Genomic DNA, 25,860 nt, shown 5'->3' with positions numbered 1-25,860 from the left:
CATCAGGTGATCAAGATAAGACTCATTCAACCCTTTATACACACCTATTTAGGCGAGTTCTAGTTTTTAAAATGTGTCTGGGCAAGAAAAGTATTTTCAATATTCTACAATTGAATAACCATGTAATTATGACAACCCCAACACAAAATAATTTTCACAAGCTTGGCATTATAATTCACATCCAAAATACCTTAATACAGTATTTATTAGATAATAAGCGACGATGCTGATCATAACAGAATCTCTTCTAATTTGTAAACAGTCAAAAGTAAGGGGGGGGGGGGGTTGTAAACAGTTCAAATAGTTAGGCCGAGGTAAGGGAGAGGTCAAAAACAACATGATAAACTATTTGAAATCAATTTTAAAGCATCACATGATAATGGAAAAGAGTCCAAAGGTCTGTTGTGTCGTAGTCTTCCTCTCAGAAAGCATTCAGTGGACTGACTAAAACTATGAACGAGAGGAAAGCTGTGACCCAAATTGAAATAAAAATAAAGGGAGAAATGTTTTGTATAGTAATGGCCGCTCTGCTCTGCGCTGGGAGGGGGAGGGGGGGTTTAGTCCATCCTGTTGAAACGGCGGACATCTTGTATCACTCTGTGGTAAATGATCAGTCTTCCTGCAGGTCCCGGTTTCAGCTTCTCCACTAAAACCAGTGTTTCATCTCGTACATGCAGATCATTCCTCTGACCACTCTAAGAGGTCACCAACACGTAGATCATCCTGTTAGAGAAAAAAAATGATCAGGAAAATAAAGAGCATTTGTTTGGGGTGAGGATGTTTACATCGATTCTCTGGCATATCGCGGGATAAAAAGAAAAATATAAAAAAGACTAATGTGTTGATATTCATTAGGATAATTATGTGAAAGAAGATGAGCTTTTAAGATTTTCAGTGTATTCACTATAAATGGCAAGTAACACTTGAAAACAGAGGAAACCAGACAGCCTTGAATAGGCAGATGATTTACATACCATAGAGATATTAGAGGATGTTAGAGATAATAACATAACCGTAGAGATAGTAGGTTCGAGAAAATAACTAGGACGTAGAATAGATAATAAATACCCATAGAGATAGTGAGGAGGTAGATGATAATAACATTACCCATAGAGATAGTAGAGGAGGTAGATAATAAACATACCCATAGAGATAGTAGCAGGTAGAGATAATAACATACCATAGAGATGGTAGAGATAATAACATACCCATAGAGATAGTAGAGGAGGTAGAGATAATAACATACCCATAGAGATAGTAGAGGTTAGAGATAATAACATACCCATAGAGATGGTAGAGATAATAACATACCCATAGAGATAGTAGAGGAGGTAGAGATAATAACATACCCATAGAGATAGTAGAAGAAGGAGAGGAGGTAGAAGGCCAGTTTGCACCAGCCCTCCTTTTGACAGAAGGCCAGGATGTCAGCGTTCATGATTGTTGTTGGATCATAGAGGCCTGGACCACTCATCACCGGCCTGCTCATATACCTTCAGAAAAACATACCAGACAAATGTATGATATACCTTTAGAAACATATGAAACATTTACTCGTATACCTGCATGAAAACACGAGACATTAGATGTGTTCYAATACTCATCGCACTATCTCTGATGTAATTTAGTACGTAGTATGCTTTTTGGTCATAGTATAGATAGGTAGTATGCTAAAAGTTCCCAGATGTCGTACTACATTCGTCAAAATACAAAGTATACAAGCAGTGGACACTACTTCCATGTTTTTAGAGCCCATAATGCAATTGTTCAGAAAATGGGCGTGGCTTCATAACGTTTTTCAGATTAGAAGAAAATGGCGGAAAATATGAAGCCCGAAGTCCGACGAGAGCGGATACAAATTCATCGCTTTAACTGATGACAAATGTTGAGCAGTGTAATAAAGTAATGACTTGTTGACCAACATTTTTTTTTTTGCCTACGCTATCATTACGCATAGCATATCATTACAGCAGTATGTACCTGTATGTTAGCTAGCTAACGTTAGTTGGCTACTAAAAGATGGAACTTGCCAGTATATTAACTACATGATACCTAACTAACTACCCAAAGTTTACTGACTTGATTATTCACGTCATTCTTAGCTAAGTGCTATAGTCGTTGTGCGTTCGTTCTCAATGGACATAAATCAGCTCTGGCTATCTACTCCGATTTCAGACCACTTTAGTCTTAGTGTGGCAGAGCGCAAAATAACTGATGAATTTACAAACGTGCAACACCAATTGAATGGCCGGTGTCGGTAAACGTCGGCAAAAAGCGTAATTAAGTTAGTCACCAACGCTCTGGATAACATGTAAACAGCCTAACAAGCTCTGCTAGGGAGAGTAAAATGGTAATTTGTGTCTGGAAATAGCTAGCCTCTCTCCGAGAGTGACATGCTCTGAATTTACGAACGGACAATCTGACAACAATCTGAATTTACAAATGCCCAGAGCGCACTCTGGCACTTCAGATTGAATTTACAAACACACCCGAAATCATAAAATGTATAGCTAGCATACTAGCACTAAGTCTGTCTACCGGAAGTTGATGCTGTTGCTATGCAACCTCTTGCTAGCTGCGCTAGTACGCTCAACTGAAAGGACACCGTTTGTTTACATTATACTAAAATGAACTAATAGTATTATCTCATTAAGTATGTAGAATACAGTATGTTAAGTATGGGTATTCAAACACAGCTATTTACTCATAACTAAAGGAGCACATTAAACATTTACTTGAAGTATTTCTGCATACCAGCATTGAAACAGGAAGCATAGCTGTGTTCAGTTTGGTTTCTAAGTCAACTACACTGGTTTCTGTAGAAACAATACTAAAACACTGAAAGGCAGCATTACAAACGGGAGCATAAACCAAGCAGAAATCAGTCACCCAGGTCCAGATTAAATCAAGTTGTTTTCAACAAATCGTGAAAAAATTAAAATAGCAGTTGTAAGGGTCAACGTTGCAGCGGGAATATCAAAGGGTTAGAATGTTGTAATGTAAGGCTTGGACTCAAATCTGATCCAGCGTTATAGCGTGCTTGACATTTAAAAAGGTCAATATCAGATTGAGTTGACATCTGCAGCATTTTACCATTAATGTGATATGTGCTAACGCGGAAACATTGCCGTTAAAAAGCACATTGGTCGACAGCGCTCCAAGGATGGAATCCCGGGTCAAAGTCAAGATTGTTCTAGACGTGTACGTACCTCCAGACGTGGTAGGCCAGCAGTGGCATGTTGAGGCAGAGGGTGAGCCACTCAGCAGCACACAGGAACATCACGCAGAAGAACACGTGGATGAGATACTCCGGGAGTACAAGCTGGGAGGAGCATGTAAACAACAACAACAACATTAGTAAACAACACATTATTAGCCTTATACTCAGGGAGTCATATGAACAAGACAAGAGTCAGGGGGAGTCACTGAAGGCTGCCTCAGACCGGTCTACAGATTGGACAAGAGTCAGGAGGAGTCACTGAAGGCTACCTCAGACCGGTCTACAGATTGGACAAGAGTCAGGAGGAGTCACTGAAGGCTGCCTCAGACCGGTCTACAGATTTCAGAAATGAAACTGACTCGTTATAAACTGAAATAGACTGTAGAATACACCTATAAATCAGGAAATAGACGTCTCAAAATCTCTCCGATTGCTTTACAATTGATGTTAATAATTATATGACCAGAGCAATAAAATGCACAGGACACCATGAACATGAGTTAAGTAGACATTGGAAGTAACAGTCAGATTTGATCAACAATTTGAAGAGACAGTTTCTTGCCCCCCCCCCCAGCACACACATTGTTGATGATTTTAATCACATTTACATTACTATACATCATACAGTAGATGCTCATTGCACAAGACCTTGGGGGTGGTTAGCAGGGCAGAGAACAGAACGCACCTTTCACCATTCATGCACTACCAAGAGACATACGATGTGGAACATGCATCATATCATACACGTTTGGACCAGAGAGAGGACACCAGGCCCGGAGGAATCAACTCACACCTAGGCCTGCGTCCAAATGGCACCCTATTCCCTATAAAAAAGTGCACCACTTTAGAACAAAGCCCTATGGTTACTCTATGGGCCCTGGCCTGGTCAAAAGTAGTGCACAACGTAGGGAATAGGGTGTCTTTTGGGACGCAGACTCTTGAGTGAGCCCGTCTGTCTTGTCCCATAATAGGGCAGGACAGGGCTACTGTGACGTCATCTGGTGTAGGCTCAGGCTTGTGAGGAGGAGGAGGGGGGGGCAGATGGAATCACTACATGTGGAAGCCATGCATTTGATCAAGGAGGGGGGGTTCAGGATGACCCGCCACTGCCCACAGATGGAGGGGGGGGGGGAGATGGAGGACACAGTGGGTTTCATCCCTGCACTGTATTGCTACATTTAAAACATGTGGAAGGAGATGTTATGTTACACTAGAGCGCAATGTAGGAGGTTTTAGGCTGCGTCCTAAATGGAACCCTACTTCCTATAGGGACCCTGGTCAAAAGTAGGGCACTATGTAGGGAATCGAGTGCGATTTGGGTTTTCGTCCTAATCTCTAGTTCTGTTCAAGATGGGCGCCGCGTCACAGACCTGCAGATTTGAGTTCACAGGTTTAATCTTGAGTAAACAAATTTGCCCTTTAACAGTGCAGTTCTCTCCTATGGGCAAKATCATATAGATTGTGTCCCAAATGGCACCCTATTCCCTATATAGTGCACTACTTTTAACTAGGGCCCATAAGGCTCTGGTCTAAAGGGCCATGGTCAAAAGTGGTGCACTATATGGGGAATAGGGTTCCATTTGCGATTCACCCTATGCCTAGATGAATTCATGTTTTATGTAAGGTAACTCCACCAGTCTTTACTATCCAATCAGTGATCCCTACAAAATGTTGATCTAGAGGGTTGTTAGTAAGATTCTACAGCCATCTGTTCCAAACACCCCAGGTGACCATATATAGGCTTGAGCCAAAGTCTAGTAAAATCTACCGTCGTCGTGTTTACAAACTCAAAACGCTAGTCTAGAAAGCACGACGGTCACGCAATTTGGGATAAACATTCTCAGCATTTTACAGCACAACTTTATTTTGACAATTTAGAATTGATTCTTACGCCGCTGCTTTTTTAAATTTATTACTGGCAACCTTGGACTAGTTACGGCATACAAAAGGCAGTAGGGTTGTGGTACAACAGCAGGTCTGAATGACCCAGGCCAGGGTAATACAACACAGATTAACCAGTCCTGAGATCCACAGTAATACAACACAGATTAACCAGTCCAGAGATCCACAGTAATACAGCACAGATTAACCAGTAATACAGCCACAGATTAACCAGTTCCTGAGACCACAGTAAATACAGCACAGAATCAGACCCACGTCCAGAGATCCACAAGTAATACAGCACAGATCAACCATCCAAGGAGATCCACAGTAATACAGCACAGATTAACCAGTCCTGAGATCCACAGTATACTTACAAACACAGATTAACCAGTCCAGAGATTCCAACAGTAATACAGCAGCAGATTAAACCAGTCCTGAGATCCACCAGTAATACAGCACAATAACAGTCCAGAGATCCACAGTAATACAACACAGATTAACCAGTCCAGAGATCCACAGTAATACAACACAGATTAACCAGTCCAGAGATCCACAGTTCATTTAATCCCATAAAAGATCCTTTCTAACACCTGGTGGAGCCTCCTGTCACTGTCCACACAAAATACATGTTCAACTGTCAGAGACCAGTCCGTACAACTAGAATATTCTCTCTTTAAATATTGAATTATAGCCTAACCTATTAAAATATAGGCTTGGCCCTACTTAAAATCTCTCCTTGTAAAAAAAAAAAGTGCATTCCCATTAAATCCTCGGCCAACTAGTGAAGAAATAGGTCTAATGGTTAATATGAATATCAGGATATTACAAGAGTATTCTTATCACATGGAAACAAAAGGGTAGGTTGTATAGAATCATGCATGTTCTGAGCATTTGCAAGTCTTTTCAGTTAACATCTGTACCTAGTGCTATATAGTCAATAACATTGGTAAACCTACATTGATGCGTCTCCACACATTCCCCAATGCTTTTGAGGAACCCTCTTCCAGTGTCATACAATTGAACTACACTTCCTACACACCAAGGCCCCTCTGCGGTCACAAATGGCACCCCTACTCCCTATGGGGGCCCTGATCAAAAGTAGGGCACTAAATAGGGAATAGGGAGCCGTTTGGGATACAGCCTTAATGATTATAATGAAAGCGTACACAAACACGTTTCAGCCCAGTTTTCCTTACGCTTTGATATATGAAATCTGAAGCAATGAAGAGCCAGTTACAGACATAGAAACATAGCAGCCTAGTAAAGTGGTTGAATCTAAGTCTATCCTATAAGCTACTGTACTCTCCAATCATGAAGGATCTATATCTCATGGGGGAAATGGGCTGGGTGATACAGAAGGCGWACACACAGGAAGCGACGCAACGTAGTAACATGTGCACATGACTGCTATGCTACTGGCTCAGGCATGAGAAAGAACAAAAAGGAGAGATGGAATCTGCCGGTTTAACTTCATCYTCGGACTCAACTCTTGAGGATGTTAGACCGAGTCAAGGTCTAACAACATCCTATAAAACTACATTGAGCCGGTTTGGCTATTTATAAAAGTCATTTTGTAATATCAATGAGCACAGAAAGCTGAGACTTCAATCCATAACCCTGATGTAAAATTAGTCCAATGAGGGCACCTATTCTGAGAATTGTTCACTGAAAAGACGTTTGCAAACACTCCCCCCCGTGCAGAATGACAGACTGGAGACTGAACTTGAACCGAAACTGGCATTTTATATCGAAGATTGGTACAAACCTTCAACGCAATTTTGACTCTTTTAATCTTTTTGACCTTTTCAACTGTCTTTATGCCGATAAAAATTGTAGATAAAAAAAAAATGTGTTAGAGTTTGACAACTGACAAGATCACTGTAGATTAACAGTCAGATACTCAGGTTGGAATTAAGCATAACAGTGCAGCAGAGAAGTCCCTCAGTGTGACTACTAGGRCGTAACCTCATCCCTCCTTAGTTAGTGTGACTACTAGGCCGTAACCTCATCCCTCCGTAGTGTGACTACTAGGCCGTAACCTCATCCCTCAGTGTGACTACTAGGCCGTAACCTCATCCCTCAGTGTGACTACTAGGCCGTAACCTCATCCATCAGTGTGACTATAGGCCTGTAACCTCATCCCTCAGTGTGACTACTAGGCCTAACCTCATCCTCCGTGTGTAGACTACTAGCCGTAACCTCATCCCTCCTCAGTGTGACTACTAGGCCGTAACCTCATCCTCCTCAGTGTGACTACTAGGCCGTAACCTCCTATCCCTCCTCAGTGTGACTACTAGGCCGTAACCTCATCCCTCCTCAGTGTGACTACTAGCCGTACACCTCATCCCTCCGGTGTGGACTACTAGCGTAACCTCATCCCTCCTCAGTGTGTACTATAGGCCGTAACCTCATCCTCCTCAGTGTTGACTACTAGGCCGGTAACTCATCCCTCCTCAGTGTGACTACTAGGCCGTAACCTATTCCTCGTAGTGGTGACTACTAGGACCGTAACCTCATCCCTCCGTCAGTTGAGAGGGGTACTACTAGCCGTAACCTCATCCCTCAGTGTGACTACTAGGCCGTACACTCATCCTCCTCAGTGTGACTACTAGGCGTAACCTCATCCTCTCAGTGTGACTACTAGGCCGTAACCTCATCCTCAGTGTGACTACTAGGCTGTAACCTCATCCCTCCAGTGTGACTACTAGGCCGTAACCTCATCCCTCCTAGTGTGACTACTAGGCCCGTAAACCTCATCCCCTCAGGTGTGATACTAGACCGAACCTATCCCTCAGTGGTGACTACTAGGCTGTAACCTCATCCCTCAGTGTGACTACTAGGCCGTAACCTCATCCCTCCTTAGTGTGACTACTAGGCTGTAACCTCATCCCTCAGTGTGACTACTAGGCCGTAACCTCATCCATCCTACTACACACATTATAGAAAGCAAATCAGCATTCGGTCAAAGAAGCTAGGAGAAAGACATCACCTGCAACCATACATGTTTTACTTACCGGATTCAATGTGTTACATTGATCTATGGGATTCTTGTAATCAGTCTTCAGTTCATCAAATGCAATTATCTGTAGAGAAAGAGAATGTATGTTTAAGTAAATTACTTCATCCCACATCTTGTATGACAGAGACAAATGCATCGTTGAACAAAAACAATTATTGCAAATCATCAAGATTTGCATTTTTGAATCTGAGCGTAAATAGTCTAATATAGTGAAAAATCTACCTTGTCCGAGAGAGTGTTACATGGTTATAAAAACATCACGCCAAAGTAAGCCTACATGAAACACAGCCCTTATTTTAAGTGTTTCTAAAATTCCCAATGGGAAAAATGGATCGCGGAAAAATGATTGTAACCATTTCCCTGTTCGACCGCTAGGMTTTATGGGTATTAGTACACGTCCACTGTGGCCATTAACAGTGAGGGGGAAACCAACTGTTTTCCTTTGTAGAAATTAGAGAACAAATATCCCCAGGAGGATACTGTTGTACTACAGTGTTTGTTTACAATGTCCTCAAGCACTAGCTAACGTTAGCTACAACAACGGCTTGTACAGCCAGCACAGGGGCTAATACATTATGCAGGCTTGTGGATTAATAACTAGCATCCCAACAACAGTCTTTAACTACGGAGACTTCAGAGGGATCAAAAGCTAGTTATCAGAGTCGAGAAGAAAGTATAGAATCTGGAAGACTGGGACAAACAGAAAACATGGAGAACGGCAGCAATCAAGTCAGAGGATTGTCATCTTTCGACGAGGCTCCGGTTAATTAGTCTATTAGCTAGCCATCTTATCTTATTTCGCCAAATAATGTTACTGTGTTCACCCTATTTAGATACCTCCATATAGCTAGGAAGCTACCGTTAGCTAGCCATCATAAACTGATGTTACCATATATAGCAAAGCTAGCTAAATGCTAACGGATGGCTAGCTACGTATCGTATGTTTTAAATTTCGAGTAAAATAAATAGCTACCCATTTGTTTCTGGATAGCTAGCTAGTTAGGCCATATATTCTGGTCGTGGATATAAACGAATTGGTGTGTGCCATTCATTCTTGGTTAGCTAACGGGTGACAAGCCTGTTTGCCACTAGTTTAGAAGAAAACATTGGCTCTCCATATAATACCTACATTCACGTCCAAACCATACCGTTTGATTAAGACACCAATATACTTACATGCCAAATGGCGAAGAAAATAAGAGCGGCCGTAAGCAATAGCGCAAGCATGTAACAAAAGGCCGCGAATGTGAACGCCATTTTTGTGTAGCTTGCTGGCTGATGTAGCTCGACACAGAAGAGGAAAGAAACTACAGAATTCTGTGATTGCAGAGAACGCTAGACAGGAAGGGAGGGGAACAGGGTATGCGCACATATTTTCCGGGTGCGTTCCACAGCGTCGCGACAGGCGCATTTTGGCAACACTGGAGTTTCACGATAGAATAAGCATTTGAAACCCCCCCACCCTGAAAAACAGTTTTAAGTAATTAATTGTCTTATTATAATCGGACATAAATTAAACACGTAAGAAATTCAACATGGTGATTTTTGGATATTAATGCATACAACAACATTAAACATCATTTTTGTTTTATTGGGACAAGTGTATAAAGCATGGAAAAATACAAATATTTCACAAGTTTCACTCACACCATTGGGTAGCTGAATATGTTACATGTTTGAGATGCTGTTTTGTTAAGAAAAAATTAATAAAAGCTGTTGATCTGAGAAAGTACAGAACTATTATAGGAAAAATACATAAATTCAGAGCGATCAAGACACTTAATAAGCCACATGTTTTTACAAGGATATAGCTATATCTTATTCATGAATGCAGGTTGAAGAATTCTTCCCAAGGCTGATTATCTCCATGTATCAGTTCCAAATGGCAACCTATTCCCTTCATAGTGCACTATAAAACCATAGGACTCTGGTCAAAAGAAGTGCACTATAAAACCATAGGACTCTGGTCAAAAGAAGTGCACTATAAAACCATAGGACTCTGGTCAAAAGAAGTGCACTACAAAACCATAGGACTCTGGTCAAAAGAAGTGCACTACAAAACCATAGGACTCTGGTCAAAAGAAGTGCACTACAAAACCATAAGACTCTGGTCAAAAGAAGTGCACTACAAAACCATAGGACTCTGGTCAAAAGAAGTGCACTATAAAAGGTAATGGGGTGCCATTTGGAATACATTCCATATTATCTAGAAAAACAAAAAATAATTATCCAACTACTGTCGTGTTTAACCTTAACACACTGTCAGCAACTTCCCCCTTGGATTGCCATTTGCATGCATGTTCTCTATATTATTGCTTGTGTCAACCAAAGTATGCCAATTTTTAAATTCATTATTGAGGATACATTCACTGTGTAAAACAAAGAACATGCAGTACACACTGACACACTWTTGAAGGTTTGTTTGGGATTGTTTTTTTGTTGTCATAATGCAAACTGTCGGGACAAAGACACACTGACGAAAAGCATGCACTTGTATATACAGTAGCTTACCACATCAAAGTTATTTTTTAGAACAGATTATTAAGCATTTTCATTTTTCACATCGACACCAGCTGATTGCACAATTCAGAGTAAAAACAGGAATGTTCCAGTACAGTTCATATATACGGACTATGAGGCGATGTTTAAAAGCTGTAGTCTTATTTTGCTTTTCAATGTCACGTTTCAGCAGATGGGAAGACATGTCATAATTTACATCTCAAATGGTACCCTATTCCCTTTTATAGTGCACTTCTTTTGACCCGAGTCCCATAGTGCACTAAACAAGGGAAAAAGTGTGTAACTTGGGATGTACACATTGTTTGTTTACATTTTAAATCTGTTCTTCAGAAGAATACTCTTGATGGAAAGAGAGACAGCCTTAAGGAATCTTACCAGTCTAAATGTAATACACTATACTTTTAGGGCGGTTTCCCAGATATACTGTATATTAAGGCTAGTCCTGGACAAACAGGCATGTTCAATGAGCGAAAGTGCTTTTTTTTTAATGTCCAGGACTAGCCTTACTTTGTGCCCAGGAAACCAGCCCTTCAACTTTTTTTTTTTACACCTTATAAAATAAATGATTTAAAAGGCAAAAAGATGATTCTCTAATCTCCCAGTGTATTCACACCTGTCCAAGGTTGGAACACAGACTGATGTTTATACATAAAAGAGTCGGTTTCCCAGACACACATTAACTGAGTCTCTATTGAAATTGCTTTCTAGTTCAGGACTAGGCGTAATCCATGTATGACAAACTGGTCCTAAATCAAACACGAGGTTTCTTTCAAGAATGTTCTAGACGCAAAAGAAACGCACACCTATTTAGGCGAGGTGCTGGCTAGCGGAGTGGAACACTTAAAAAAATATATAAACGAGAGCCGCACACTCTAGCTCAGATGCAATTTTTTTTTATGTCCAACGTTTCGGGCAGACAAGCTGTCTTCATCAGGGTATAAATCAAACACGAGATTTCTTTCAAGAATGTATCAATGATAATCTTTGTAGGCGAAACAGGTGCTCCACTTTGAAGGACACAGTTCAATGGTATAACAGTGTCCCAAATGGCACCCTATTCCATATATAGTGCACTACGGATGACCAAAAGTAGTGCACTATGTAGGGAATAGTGTACCATTACCTCACTACAGTCTCTCTGCAGAATCAATGATTCTACTCTAAAACAAAGATGAACAGAGATAACCAACTGTCACTCAGAAACAGTCTGCCACTCTCAAGGAAGTTAGCTGCAGGCTCTTAAAATGTTACTTATCGACCAAGAGCATCAACGATTCCTTTTCCCCGGGAACAACTACAATAAGAACATATAGATCCAGAAACAAGATGGTGAATTGTATTTTTTTAGCCGTCTTCTTTTTGAGTATTGTAATTTGGATTAATATTCTTTGTTGTCATATGGTGTCATTTAAACTTAAATCAGTGAGTGAATGTTGTAAGAAATGAATGTATTTCTTTATACTGACCTACCTTTCCAAGCACAAGGACAAAGTACACACAACATAGTCAAAGATGCATTGAATTTGGATGTCAAATGAATGGCTATGATTGTGTGATTTAAGGTCAAAAGTGCTTCAAGCCTGGAGGCACTTCCATCTTGAAAACGTATAAAGAATCAAAGTAGTATTGTATCTTCACAACCCAGCATCCTCCCACAACTTGATACTTTTTTCTTTTTTTTAACAGCTTCCCAAATCACAGATCCCCTCTTACTATCAGAACCATCCTTTTGGTTACAGTAAAAAAAAAAAAAAAAAACTGGTTCGAATCTAATCTATCAGGTCATAATTATGTCATTATTACTAAACAAGCAAAACTCAAAAGAAATTGCAGCCATGACAATTCCTTTCAATTTCCCTTGAATTTTGCTCTGTCCATCTCAGAAGGAGTGGTAGTGTTAATTTCATTAAGGACACAGGAAACTGGCACATGTTGAGGGGGGGGGGGGGGGGGATTGTATGGGAATAGGTACATCAGAGGAGGGAAACGTAAGTAATGGTGTTGTTTTCTTTCCAAGTGTCTTGTTCCTCCTCTAAACCCTTCAGTCCATTAGATCACCAAAATGGTCTCGTCTTAACCGAAGAAGCCCAGCTTCTCTCTAAGCCATTCCTCCGTCAGGTCCTCCGTGTTTCTGATCTCAAACACCTGCAAGAAATAAGAAAGAGCCGATAGGAGACTGATAACTGCCCTTTTTACAAGAAACATCTTGAAGCCAATTTCACATAAAACACATACCAATATATTTATGAATTTAGCTGTATTTCAGTACTAGTTTATTACTAAACACAGATAGCATTGAGCTCCAAAGATGAAGTGAAATAAATAAACAGTTAAAACACTAACCTTGGTCAACTGGACAGTTTGCACCAGTTTGTTTTTGCTTCCGGCGTACATCATCTGTTGCTCAGGTTTACATCCTGAGAGGAAAAAATTATAATAATAAAAATATGTGGTAAAACCAGAGAAATAGAATGAGGAAGTACAACGATATGTTTCTCTACGGGTAAAACTAAAACCCGTTATATGAATGTATTGGCCTATTTTATTGCCTTTACCTCCTTTATCTTACCTCATTTGCACACACTGTATATAGACTTTTTCTACTGTATTATTGACTGTATGTTTTGTTTATTCCATGTGTAACTCTGTGTTTTTGTATTGTGTCGAACTGCTTTGCTTTATCTTGGCCAGGTCGCAGTTGTAAATGAGAACTTGTTCTCAACTAGCCTACCTGGTTAAATAAAGGTGAAACAATACATTTTTTGAAAAGTATTAAATCACTTCAATGAAACATATTTTACTATCCAATAATAATAAGGTACCCTTAATTACCATGCCCTCATTGGTTAAAATGGCAGACGGAATTCATCTTTCTTTTACAAATATGGGCCAACAACACATGTTGTTACAGGTATAGTAGCTACAGGGATGTTGAGGACCGGATCTTATCTTACCCACTGGACTGGAGAAGATGAAACAGAGAGGGTAAGAAACTCGTCCGTCATCATGTTCGTACTTGTAGCTATACACCACAAATGTGCAGAAGGTTAAAGAGAACTTTTAGGATTAAAATAAGAGATTTGACTGTGCTCGTCACTTTCACTTAAATCACGCATTCATGTCAATGGGAGAATTTGTCTTACGTCCCTGTTAGTGAGCATTTCTCTTTTATCAAGATAATCTAATCCACCTGACAGGTGTAGCATATCAAGAAGCTATTTAAACATCATGATTTTTTTTTTACACATTGGGACAATAAAAGGCCACTCTTAAATGAGCAGTTGTCCAACAACACAATGCCACAGATGTCTACATTTTGAGGGAGTGTGCAATTGGCATGCTGATTGCAGGAATTTCCACCAGAGCTGTTGCCAGAGAATTTAATGTTCATTTCTGTACCATAAGCTGTCTCCAACGTTGTTTTAGAGAATTTGGCAGTACATCCAACTGGCCTCACAACCCCAGACAACGTGTAACCACGCCAGCCCAGGACCTCCACATCTGGCTTCTTCACCTGGGGGATCATCTGAGACCAGCCACCCGATGAAACTGAGGAGTATTTCTGTCTGTAATAAAGCCCTTTTTTGGGGGGAAAAATGAATTCTGATTGGCTGGGCCTGGCTCCCAAGTGGGTAGGCCAATGCCCTCCTAGGTCCAACCATGGCTGCGGCCCTGCCCAGTCATGTGAAATCAATAGATTAGGACCTAATCAATGTATTTCAATTGACTGATTTCCTCATATGAACTGTAACTCAGTCAAATGGTTGGAATTGTTGCATGTTGCTTTTATATTTTTTGTTCGGTATAGATCAAAGGATATCTTGGCTGTCTTTCAGGCAGCTCATCCTTCAGATCATCAGGAGAAATATCCTAGAATGAGAGAGAGAGGGCATTCAAGGTTAAATATGTACTGTACGACAGCAGGTTCACACTACATCATACAAGACACTATAAGAGGTGTGTGGATAGGACACTTATAACACTGACGTCATCATACAATAAGCAATCTGGCAACTTACCTCATGTTCTTCATCAAGGATGACAAGCTGCTTGTCCTTGTCAATCTTCACTGAGAAAGAGAAAACACCCCCAAAAAATATTTAGGAAAAATGTTCCTCAACAGTCAATATGTTGGTCCTTCCCAACCACTAGCACAATATGTATGTAGAAGCAAAAACAACATTGTCAACTTTAGATTCTTTATGATTAGAAGGATACTGACTGATTTCTGATTAAGAACCTTGTTACAGGCTTCTACTGTGAAGGATGAGGGAATGAGAGCTGTTTCAACCAGGTGTCTGGCAGAGTGCCATGAGCTCACTCAGGCGCGCCCGTTTCTAAAGACAAAGGAACTCTCCGGTTGAAACATTATTGAAGATTTATGTTAAAACCATCCTAAAGATTGATTCTATACATCGTTTGACATGTTTCTACGAACTGTAATGGAATTTTTTTGAGTTTTCGTCTGGCCTGCACGTCATGAATTTGGATTTATGAAATAAAGGCCCAGCCAATCAGCAAACAAAAATGAGCTATTTGGACAAATTATGGACTTTTTCGAACAAAACAAACATTTATTGTTGAACTGGGATTCCTGGGAGTGCATTCTGATGAAGATCATCAAAGGTAAGTGAATATTTATAATGCTATTTCTGACTTCTGTTGACTCCACAACATAGCGGGTACCTGTATGGCTTGTTTTTGTGTCTGAGCGCCGTACTCAGATTATTGCATGGTGTGCTTTTTCCGTAAAGTTTTTTTGAAATCTGACACAGCGGTTGCATTAAGGAGAAGTTTATCTAAAGTTCCATGTATAACACTTGATCTTTTATCAATGTTTATTATGAGTATTTCTGTAAATTGATGTGGCTCTCTGCAAAATCACCGGATGTTTTGGAGGCAAAACATTACTGAACATAACACACCAAATTAAACTAAGATTTTTGGATATAATATGAACTTTATCGAACAAAACATACATGTATTGTGTAACAAAGTCCTATGAGTGTCATCTGATGAAGATCATCAAAGGTTAGTGATTCATTTTATCTCTATTTCTGCTTTTTGTGACTCCTCTCTTTGGCTGGAAAAATGGCTGTGTTTTTCTGTGACTTGGCACTGACCTAACATAATCAGATGGTGTGCTTTCGTCGTAAAGCCTTTTTGAAATCGACACTGTGGTGGGATTAACAAGTTTATCTTTAAAATGGTGTAAAATACTTGTATGTTTGAGGAATTTTAAATTATGAGATTTCTGTTTGAATTTGGCGCCCTGCACTTTCACTGGCTGTTGTCAAGTTGATCCCGTTAACGGGATCTCAGCCGTAAGAAGTTTTAAAGGATAGTGATTTATGATTAGAGGATACTTACCGATTTGTTGTATTAAGAGGATACTTACCGCTTTGTGATTAAGAGGATACTTACTGCTTTGTGATTAAGAGGATACTTACTGCTTTGTGATTAAGAGGATACTTACTGCCTTGTGATTAAGAGGATACTTACTGGCTTTGTGATTAAGAGGATACTTACTGCTTTTGTGATTAAGAGGATACTTACTGCTTTGTGATTAAGAGGATACTTACTGCTTTGTGATTAAGAGGATACTTACTGCTTTGTGATTAAGAGGATACTTACTGATTTGTGATTAAGAGGATACTTACTGATGATAGCAGCATTGTTAGTCTCCTTCCGGAAGCGGAACTCCCGTAGCTTTTTAACTAGGTCTCCATCAACGTCACACACAACCAGTGATTCACTCTGGAAGTAACGGATAGAAGGATATTCATAAAGCCTCTCAGAGTTGGAGTGCTGATCTAGGATCAGTTTTGCTTTTTGATGATAATAAAATACGATTACATAGACAGGGGAGACCTGATCCTAGATCAGCACTCCTACTCAGAGATGCTTAATGAATATGGGGCCAGGAATAAGAATTGTTATGATGTCTCATTTCAAAGGAGATCAGATCCCTCTAACACATGATTGGGAACTTTTGATGATAGCCTAGTGAATAATTATTGCGATGGTCATTAGATATATCTCTGAACTTGCAAATTCTACTAACTTGTGATACATTTTTGCGATCAATGATCAGACCACCAGCCACACCTGATAATTAATGTGTCTTGGAATGAGCAGGGATCTTCGTTTACGTAACATTCCTGAATCATTGTTCATGATGGGTTAAATTCCTTTGTTCAATGGCCTACTCTGGTTATGATTTGACAGGTAACAGGAAATAACGACGTGCACTGATTTAGCAACTACAGGGGTATACAAATATTTTAGTACTGTCAAATATGAGAGACGCGCATCCCTGACAATGCCGAGTTTAATTTGTCTTGAAGCCAAGTTTAGCTAGCTAACTAGATAGGTCTTGCAAACTACAGGAAATGCGAATCCAGCTAGCTAGCTGGCTGGCATGCATTCTATACACAAAGCGAATAGAATCTGACAGAATAGTCACGGCACTTTGACGATCTGAAATTAGCTAGTTCCATCGAGTAGCTAAGGTAATTACATGGGAATTTGATGTGGCTAACTTTCTCAGACAAAGCATGGGGTTATCCGTTAACCAGCTAGCTAGCTAGCTAGCTATGCTCCATATCGTGACATGTTGCAGCATATCACATTGAGCTGGGTGGAACAACTGCATATTTAAAAACAAGCGAAACTCATTTCGAAGAGGCGATTAATACAGGCAGAGGATATCAAACGGTTGCAACTTGAAAATAATCCCTAGCAAAATAAATTTAGTAAGGTTTTTCAACCCATCTCAGGAACAACTTACCATTTTCCCTGAAGCGCAGACTCAATTGTTCTGTCTAGACCGGAGGAGGGCAGTACAGAACAGTATTTTTTCGCCCACATAATCTTGTGACTCTGATTTTACCAATCCCCGCCCCACACCAATTTAAAATCATTATTGGGAATATTTTTCGTATAATGTCATACTGTACTAGTTTAATTTTACTCCTATAAAGTTGAGGGAGAAAGGGTAAGATATACTTTTATTCATTTAACATTTTCTGTAATCTTCGTTTTTCCCGACTGCAATCCAAGAAAATGTATGTGACTCTGGAACGCACCCATTCGGTCCAACCCTCTTTCCTTCCGCCCAATGTTTACGTCATATTCTAGGCGTGAGTGCAGACTGTACACTTCCTTTATTTCAGGAGTTCTGTACAGTATTTTTTTTTAAATTATCTCTCAACTGTCAAATTCTTGTTGTTTCTAACTTTAGAATTTGTTAAAGACGTCCCTTTTTTTTTGTCGAGGTAATGTTGAAAAGCCTAACATACTTTAAAAACATTTCTTTACTGTACTTTGATCGTTTGAGCAGCATAAATATGTAGAATCAGTTGGTAGCTGGCTAATGTTTGCTAGCTAATGCTAGATAACGTTAGCTGTACATCGAGCCAGCTAGCTTTCTACATGTGAACAACACTAACCAGCCTGCAATCCAGTTTAATTTAAAGTTTATAGGTAGCTTGTGATATCTAAACTATGTTCCTATTTACTTCAGGCTGTTATAACTAAAGTAGCTAATAGGCTATAATAGGTTATGCTTCAGACCTAACAACTTTACCCCCCCCCATTACCTTTCAGGACATGGATTTCTCGGTGAGTTAGCTACTTTTATCAATCACGTTTATTATCAAGGTATTCCTGTTTTAAGATGGTACATGTGTTGGTGAAGATCATGATAGAAACCTCCCTGTTTTTCTTGCATGTAGCTGGCAGATGCCATAGCAGACGATGTCCCGGGCCAAGCTGAGAAAGCGGCTAACCCCAACCCAGCCGCCCCCAACGCCCCTCCACCCACTAACCCAGGATGGCCTGGTGCGGCCCCCGGAGCCCCCACACAGCCCTCTGCTCCTGGGGGATTCCCTGGGGGGCCACAGTCTGGTCCAAGGGCCCCAGGGCAGTTCCCTGGAAGTCAAGGACCCTTCTCTTCCGGTCCCGGAGCACCAGGGCAGTATCCTGGAGCTCCCTCTGTCCCTGGTGGGTTCCCGCCCGGCCCAGGGGTACCGGCACAGTACCCAGCTGGGCCAGGAGCCCCGGGACAGTGCCCAGCTGGATCTGGAGCCCCGGGGCAATACCCAGCTGGGCCTGGAGCCCCGGGGCAATACCCAGCTGGGCCTGGAGCCCCGGGGCAATACCCAGCTGGGCCTGGAGCACCCTGGGGCAATACCACTGGGGCCTAGAGCTCCGGGGCAATACCCACTGGGCCTGGAGCCCCGGGGCAATACCCAGCTGGGCCTGGAGCCCCGGGGCAATACCCAGCCCCAGGGGCCTGGGAGCTCCGGGGCAATACCCAGCGGGCCTGGAGCCTCCGGGCAATATCCCAGGCTGGGCCTGGAGCCCCGGGGCAATACCCAGCCTCGGCTGACCTCGCCGGCGCAATACCCAGCTCCCGCCGGCCTGGAGCTCCGAGGCAATACCCTAGCCGGGCCTGGAGCCTCGGGACAGCCTGGAGCAATCCCAGTGCGGGAGTCGCAACCCTCGCCGGCTGGACTCGGCAGTCCTGCATGCAGACCCTGGCCCTTCAAACTAGTCCCGGAGCACCCCCAGGACCCTACCCAATGTGCCTTACCCAGCGAAGCCCAGGCCTGAGGTGGGGGATGTTACTTATGGGGCCTGGAGGTCCAGAGCTTGCTCTCTCCTGCAGGAGGCACCTTCGTCTTGGTGGAGCCTTCCCTCCATCCCCCTGGACATGGGGTCCCGAGGTGGTGGAGGCTTCCTCCCCAGCCCGGCCACCCAGGGCCCATCGGGACCATACGGGGGGCAAGCGGCTCCAGGAGGCATGCTGGTGAGTAAATACATGCTTTAAAACACCACACATTGCTGCTTGCTTGCTTGCTTCTTTCCTGGTGCACTTTTGTCCTAGTCTTCACCGGAGGACTCTGTACACGTGGTGTGGCTCTTTTTTTGGGGGGGGGGGGGGGGTTCTTGCCTCGTTTTACCTTCCTGATTTCGCAAGCTTACATTAAGCGCAGCAGTCAGGATGGTGGATCAGAGATTTGCTGCAGGGCTGTAAAAATGGTGTTTGTCTCCTAGAAACAGCACTGTAATAACATTATACTGGTCTGAGGTGTTTTCTGCAGGGCGCAAACTGCAAAAGACAAGGCAAGGCAAAACAACAGAACATTTACAGTAATATCATATGTATAATTTACAGTAATATCATATTGTATCATTTACAGTAATATTGTAATGTATAATTTACAGTAATATTGTAATGCATCATTTACAGTAATATCGTAATGCATCATTTACAGTAATATCGTATGTATTCTTGTCTTTCAGCCCAGACATAATATACCATATCCACCACATTTTTGAAAGCACTGAACTCTTCATATTTTCATCCATATGAGGACACCAGCCACAGAAAAATCACCTCGTGGTTTGGTTTAAGAACTCCCAAGAAAGCAGCAGCATTATGTATTTGGTTGAAGAGGTTTTTACTAGCTAATACCCCGGGGGGAGAAAGGGAGCCCAGTAATGTTTGCTGTCATTCAAGTGCAATACATGGCCTCTGCTTTTTGTGAAACATCACATTTTATATTATTTCACTCTTAAACTTTCATTAAAAGTCACACTTATCTTTTATAATAACATTTTATATGCTACTTTCAACAACAAAAAAGCCAAACATCATTTGGGTAGTAATCATCCTGTACTTGTGTGTTTTGCCAGCGTTGATAAAATGTCCAATTGTGTTAAATATTTGAAAATAAAGAATACTATCACATGTTTTGCTTGTGTTCTAATTTATTTTTTTATTTTTTTGAATTGTAGTGTTTAAAGAAGTAGTTTGGGATGTTTGCCCTGTTAAATTAATCAAGAGTTGATGATATACATACATACAGGTGGTACCACTGGTTGAAGGAAATGACGTTTCAACTCATCCAGTTAATCCGGTTGTGACTCGGCCCTATTAGGCTCATGTAGAGTGTCAGGTTCTGGTTTGTTTGGTGTAGGGCGTAGTGGAGACTCTTCTTTAAGGGGGGAGTGACTCATTTTTCCAGTGGCGTTTGGAATGTAGGCGAAGTGCTAGAGTTAGCCAACATAGTCATTTCATTACTCATCATGAGAGAATTTTTTATCAATAATGAAATGTTTTGAATTTGTCAGGAAGTTTGATTTGTATTTCTTGATATAATGAGGATGTTTCTACTATGTCTTAATTACAACTAAGTGACAGTTTTAAGTGGCCATTTTCTCTTGACACCTGATACAATGTCACTTAATAAAGCTCATATATTCAATATTCTTACCAATTCTTTATCCTCTTTTATTAATATTGAAATGTGTACTTGTTTTTATTGAAATGTGTACTTCTATTGGGTCTGTTGTTGATAAAGGCAATTTCTATTAGTTTAATCTTTTTAATGAAACACTAAGACTGAGGACATGTAATGTTCCATCTGTTTCAGCCAGTGCCCTACAAACTGCTGGCATAATGCACAGACTCCTGATCACCATAGTAGGGGAACCCATCCCTGGAGGAGACCAGTAGGTTACAGGATTTGAGTCACACTAGGCTACAGGATTCATTAATCTGTTCATTCACCCCTTAATTTATCCCTATGTTCCAGTATTTTTTTTTTTAACTAGGCAAGTCAGTGAAGAACAAATTCTTATTTTCAATGACGGCCTACCGGTGAACAGTGGGATAAACTGCCTTGTTCAGGGGGCAGAACAACAGATTTGTACCTTGTCAGCTCAGGGATTTGAACTTGCAACCTTTCAGTTACTAGTCCAACACTCTTACCACTAGGCTATCCTGCCACCCCACATAGGGACTTTTCACATATAGTCCTCGTATAATATCTCCGATCTGTCCTCTTATAAAAGATCCGATCTGTCCTCTTATAAAAGATCTGATCTGTCCTCGTTAAAGTGAACTCTGGGGTAAAAAAAAAGGAGCGAAATAACCATTGTTTTTGTGTTCACACTGCTCTTTCCATTGGATGAGGACTCAACTCTCTTTTCCAGTTCACTTCACCTATTTTGTGGTCTGAGTCCTCTTTGCATTCACATTAGTATGTTTAGAAAGGAACCAAAATCTTTTTATAACATTCACTCAATGCACTCTTGGGTTTTTACAAAGTGCAGGACAAGCCATTTCATCAGAACGTGTTATTGGACAGCTAGACATGCACTACATGACCAAAAGTATGTGGACACCTGCTCGTTGAACATCTCATTCCAAAATCATGGTCATTAATATGGAGTTGGGCCCCCCATTGCTGTTATAACAGCCTCCACTCTTCTGGGAAGGTTTTCCACTAGATGTTGGAACATTGCTGTGGGGACTTGCTTCCATTCAGCCACAAGAGCATTAGTGAGGTCGGGCACTGATCTTGGGTGATTCGGCCTGGCTCGCAGTCGGTGTTCCAATTCATCCCGAAGGTGTTCGATGGGGTTGAAGTCAGGGCTCTACAGGCCAATCAAGTTCTTTCACACCATTCTTGACAAACCATTTCTGTATGGACCTCGCTATGTGCAGGGGGGCCATTGTCATGCTGAAACAAGAAATGGCCTTTCCCAAACTGTTGCCAAAGAGTTGGACAGAATAAATAGCAGAAGAATAACTGGAGATTAAATTATGAAATCCATTGAAAATTATACACCCAATGTAGGCTATTGGCCCTTTAAGAGCTAGAATAGGCTATTGGCCCTTTAAGAGCTAGAATAGGCTACTGGCCCTTTAAGAGCTAGAATGGGCTATTGGCCCTTTAAGAGCTAGAATAGGCTACTGGCCCTTTAAGAGCTAGAATAAGCTACTGGCCCTTTAAGAGCTAGAATAGGCTACTGGCCCTTTGAGAGCTAGAACACTAGGCTACTGCCCTTAAGAGGCCTAGAATAGGCTACTGGCCCTTTAAGAGCTAGAATAGGCTACTGGCCCTTTTAAGAGCTAGAATAGGCCTACTGGCCCTTTGAGAGTAGAATAGGCTACGGCCCTTTAGGAGATAGAATAGGCTACTGGCCCTTTAAGAGCTAGAATAAGCTACTGGCCCTTTTAAGAGCTAGAAATAGGCTCTGGCCCTTTAGAGCTAGAATAGGCCTACTGGCCTTTAAGAGCTAGAATAGGCTACTGGCCCTTTAAGAGCTAGAATAGGCTACTGGCCCTTTAAGAGCTAGAATAGGCTACTGGCCTTTAAGAGCTAGAATAGGCTACTGGCCCTTTGAGAGCTAGAATAGGCTACTGGCCCTTTAAGAGCTAGAATAGGCTACTGGCCCTTTAAGAGCTAGAATAGGCTATTGGCCCTTTAAGAGCTAGAATAGGCTACTGGCCCTTTAAGAGCTAGAATATGCTACTGGCCTTTAAGAGCTAGAATAGGCTACTGACCCTTTAAAAGCTAGAATAGCCTACTGTCCCTTTAAGAGCTAGAATATGCTACTGGCCCTTTAAGAGCTAGAATAGGCTACTGGCCTTTAGGAGCTAGAATAGGCTACTGGCCCTTTAGGAGCTAGAATAGGCTACTGGCCCTTTAAGACCTAGAATAGGCTATTGGCCCTTTAGAGCTAGAATAGGCTACTGGCCCTTTAAGAGCTAAATAGGCTACTGGCTCTTTAGGAGCTAGAATAGGCTACTGGCCCTTTAAGAGCTAGAATAGGCTATTGGCCCTTTAAGAGCTAGAATAGGCTACTGGCCCTTTAAGAGCTAGAATAGGCTACTGACCCTTTAAGAGCTAGAATAGGCTACTGGCCCTTAAGGAGCTAGAATAGGCTACTGGCCCTTTAAGAGCTAGAATAGGCTATTGGCCCTTAAAAGAGCTAGAATAGGCTACTGGCCCTTTAAGAGCTAGAATAGGCTATTGGCCTTTAAGAGCTAGAATAGGCTATTGGCCTTTAAAAGAGCTAGAATAGGCTACTGGCCATTTAAAGAGCTAGAAATAGGCTACTGGCCCTTTAAGAGCTAAGAATAGGCTACTGGCCCTTTAAGAGCTAGAATAGGCTACTGGCCCTTTAAGAGCTAGAATAGGCTACTGGCCCTTTAAGAGCTAGAAATGATTTTGTACACTATGTTGTGGTTCTCACCAAATATGCTGTTGCCTTCTCATACTGTTCAAACCTCAGAATTTGAAGTTCTCTTATTGCAAACAAATAGACTCAACTAAAAATTCCACACCATATTTTGGTATTTCTGTGCATCCATGATCATCGCTAATCAACATCCAAAAACGACACACGTTTTATTTTCGGCCAACCTCCACATCATCCGTCTTGTGTGGCACCAATGTGAGGAGTTATGACAGGGGGAAATGGCATTGCAGTAGTCTAGTGTTTGGTGCGTGAATAATGACAAGCAAACCTTTTGGGGGGGTTCACATTGGGGGAATCAGACCCCGGAATTCAAGAGAACTGAACTCAGATCACCTCTCAAGACGATTTCATTTTGGTTTGCTTCGGGGGCCTCTTTTGAGGGATCTTAGATCCTTTTGGAGTGTTCATACTGCACACAAAAAAATGAAGCGAACCGCACTGAGTTCACAAAAACATTGTCTGAAAGGGACCAAGTGTGAAAACGCCCTTTCAGTCTAAGACATCACAAAGCATCACCAGTATGTAGTCATTCAAACGAACCACAGCCCATATGTTTATCTATGGTCCACTGCACTGTAGATTCGTTGATGAGTGAAACAAACTTTTTATTTCAGGTTTCATGTTGATTTTATAAAAGAGGAGGATGAGGAGGAGGACGAGGAGGAGGAGGAGGACGATGAAGAGGAGGACGATGAAGAGGTTGTGTTCCACCTCAACCCTCGTTTCTATGAGCAGCAGGTTGTCCGTAACTCCAACATGGATGGGGGTTGGAGTTCAGAGGAGAGAGATGGAGGCTTCCCCTTCATTCAAGGACAATGTTTTGAGGTACAGGTTTGATTGGGGTTAGGGGTCAATTCCATTTAAATTCTAGTCAATTCAGAAAATAAAACCCAATTCCACATGTAACTCATTGAAAAGCATTGAAGATAATTGGGTTGTGTAAAGAGAAGGGGATGCCATCTCCCTAAAGGACTACACTATGGGAGATGCCATCACCCTGAAGGACTGCACCATGGGAGATGCCATCTCCCTAAAGGACTGCATCATGGGAGATGCCATCACCCTGAAGGACTACACTATGGGAGATGCCATCACCCTGAAGGACTGCATCATGGGAGATGCCATCACCTCTTTATTGGAATATGACTTTACCCAGATGAGCATCACATTCCATAGAAACCTTTTATTTGCTGAGTTGTGTCTGTCCTGTCCTGCCTGCAGCTGAAGATCCTAGTGGAAGAGGACTCGTTTAATAACCTCTATTTAACTAGGCAAGTCAGTTAAGAACAAATTCTTAATTACAATGACGGCCTACCCCCGGCCAAACCCTAACGACGCTGGGCCAATTGTGCGCCGCACTATGGGACTCCCAATCACTGCCGGTTGTGATACAGCCTGGAATCGAACCAGGGTCTGTAGTGACGCCTCTAGCACTGAGAACAGTGCCTTAGACCGCTGCACCACTCTGGAACCCCCAAAATATGTTAATGTATTTTACTGTCTATAATCACAGTTTTGGTTCACCTTTCAGAGTGATGGTGTGTGTGTGTGGGTGGGTGGGTGGGTGGGTGGGTGGGTGGGTGCGTGCGTGCAAGTGTCAGACTGAAAATCAGTGTGGCTTTTTGTTATTGCTGGCTGTGAGGCTAGATGGACTTGGACAGACTAGCATAATAGACGGAGCCTTGGGTGGCTGCTCTCGGTCTTCTTTTAGCTAGATCTAGCTCGTAAATCATAGCAAATATGTGTCTTTTAATTTTTCAAATTTAATCCTTGACTGTCTGTCATCTCCCGATTTGACTTGAGGATCACATCATGTTATCACTGATTTTATTTTTGCACAAAATGATTGCAAGAAGACAGATCTACAGCAAAAATGTGATTGAACTGTAGTAAATCAATGTATGACTTTGTAGATTCGTTGCCAAAGACAACATATTGTTTTAATAAGAAGGTTTGTCAAAGACAACGTATTGTTTTAATAATAAGGGTTGTCAAAGACAAAGTATTGTTTTAATAATAAGGGTTGTCAAAGACAAAGTATTGTCTTAATAATAAGGGTTGTCAAAGACAAAATATTGTTTTCATAATAAGAGTTGTCAAAGACAAAGTATTGTTTTAATAATAAGGGTTGTCAAAGACAATGTATTGTTTTAATAAT

General features: G+C 41.5%; 2 protein-coding genes and 1 pseudogene across 2 annotated transcripts; 1 reads left to right on the top strand and 2 right to left on the bottom strand.

The window, feature by feature from the left end:
• Positions 1-280: 280 nt before the first annotated feature.
• Positions 281-9,460, bottom strand: LOC112069258 (protein cornichon homolog 1). Its single transcript, XM_024136556.2, has 5 exons — positions 9,300-9,460; positions 8,119-8,187; positions 3,210-3,322; positions 1,350-1,493; positions 281-723 (listed from the first exon to the last, which is right to left on the bottom strand). The coding sequence occupies exons 1-5, from the start codon at positions 9,378-9,380 to the stop codon at positions 696-698; spliced, it is 435 nt and encodes a 144-aa protein (XP_023992324.1). The 5' UTR covers positions 9,381-9,460; the 3' UTR covers positions 281-695.
• Positions 9,461-9,693: 233 nt separating this feature from the next.
• Positions 9,694-17,537, bottom strand: gmfb (glia maturation factor, beta). Its single transcript, XM_024136555.2, has 7 exons — positions 17,434-17,537; positions 16,304-16,400; positions 14,663-14,712; positions 14,464-14,513; positions 13,598-13,680; positions 12,987-13,060; positions 9,694-12,788 (listed from the first exon to the last, which is right to left on the bottom strand). The coding sequence occupies exons 1-7, from the start codon at positions 17,434-17,436 to the stop codon at positions 12,717-12,719; spliced, it is 429 nt and encodes a 142-aa protein (XP_023992323.1). The 5' UTR covers positions 17,437-17,537; the 3' UTR covers positions 9,694-12,716.
• A 226-nt stretch (positions 17,538-17,763) lies between these two features.
• Positions 17,764-24,986, top strand: LOC112069262 (galectin-3-like; annotated as a pseudogene).
• The last annotated feature ends 874 nt before the right edge of the window (positions 24,987-25,860 follow it).

This window comes from Salvelinus sp. IW2-2015, unplaced genomic scaffold (assembly GCF_002910315.2).
Source record: "Salvelinus sp. IW2-2015 unplaced genomic scaffold, ASM291031v2 Un_scaffold957, whole genome shotgun sequence".
Taxonomy (NCBI): Eukaryota; Metazoa; Chordata; class Actinopteri; order Salmoniformes; family Salmonidae; genus Salvelinus; species Salvelinus sp. IW2-2015.
The sequence above is the reverse complement of the archived record's forward strand: the minus strand, read 5'-3'. Positions and strand labels throughout refer to the sequence as shown.

Excerpts from the sequence above, each read along its gene's own strand:
- gmfb (XM_024136555.2), bottom strand. Across the intron at positions 14,514-14,662 it reads TCCTTGATGAAGAACATGAG|GATATTTCTCCTGATGATCT; the intron begins GTAAGTTGCCAG and ends CTCTCATTCTAG. Across the intron at positions 12,789-12,986 it reads AAACTGTCCAGTTGACCAAG|GTGTTTGAGATCAGAAACAC; the intron begins GTTAGTGTTTTA and ends TATTTCTTGCAG.
- LOC112069258 (XM_024136556.2), bottom strand. The coding sequence starts at position 9,380 with ATGGCGTTCACATTCGCGGCCTTTTGTTACATGCTTGCGCTATTGCTT. Across the intron at positions 3,323-8,118 it reads AATGTAACACATTGAATCCG|CTTGTACTCCCGGAGTATCT; the intron begins GTAAGTAAAACA and ends TGCTCCTCCCAG. Across the intron at positions 724-1,349 it reads TTCTTCTACTATCTCTATGG|GATGATCTACGTGTTGGTGA; the intron begins GTATGTTATTAT and ends TTTCTCTAACAG.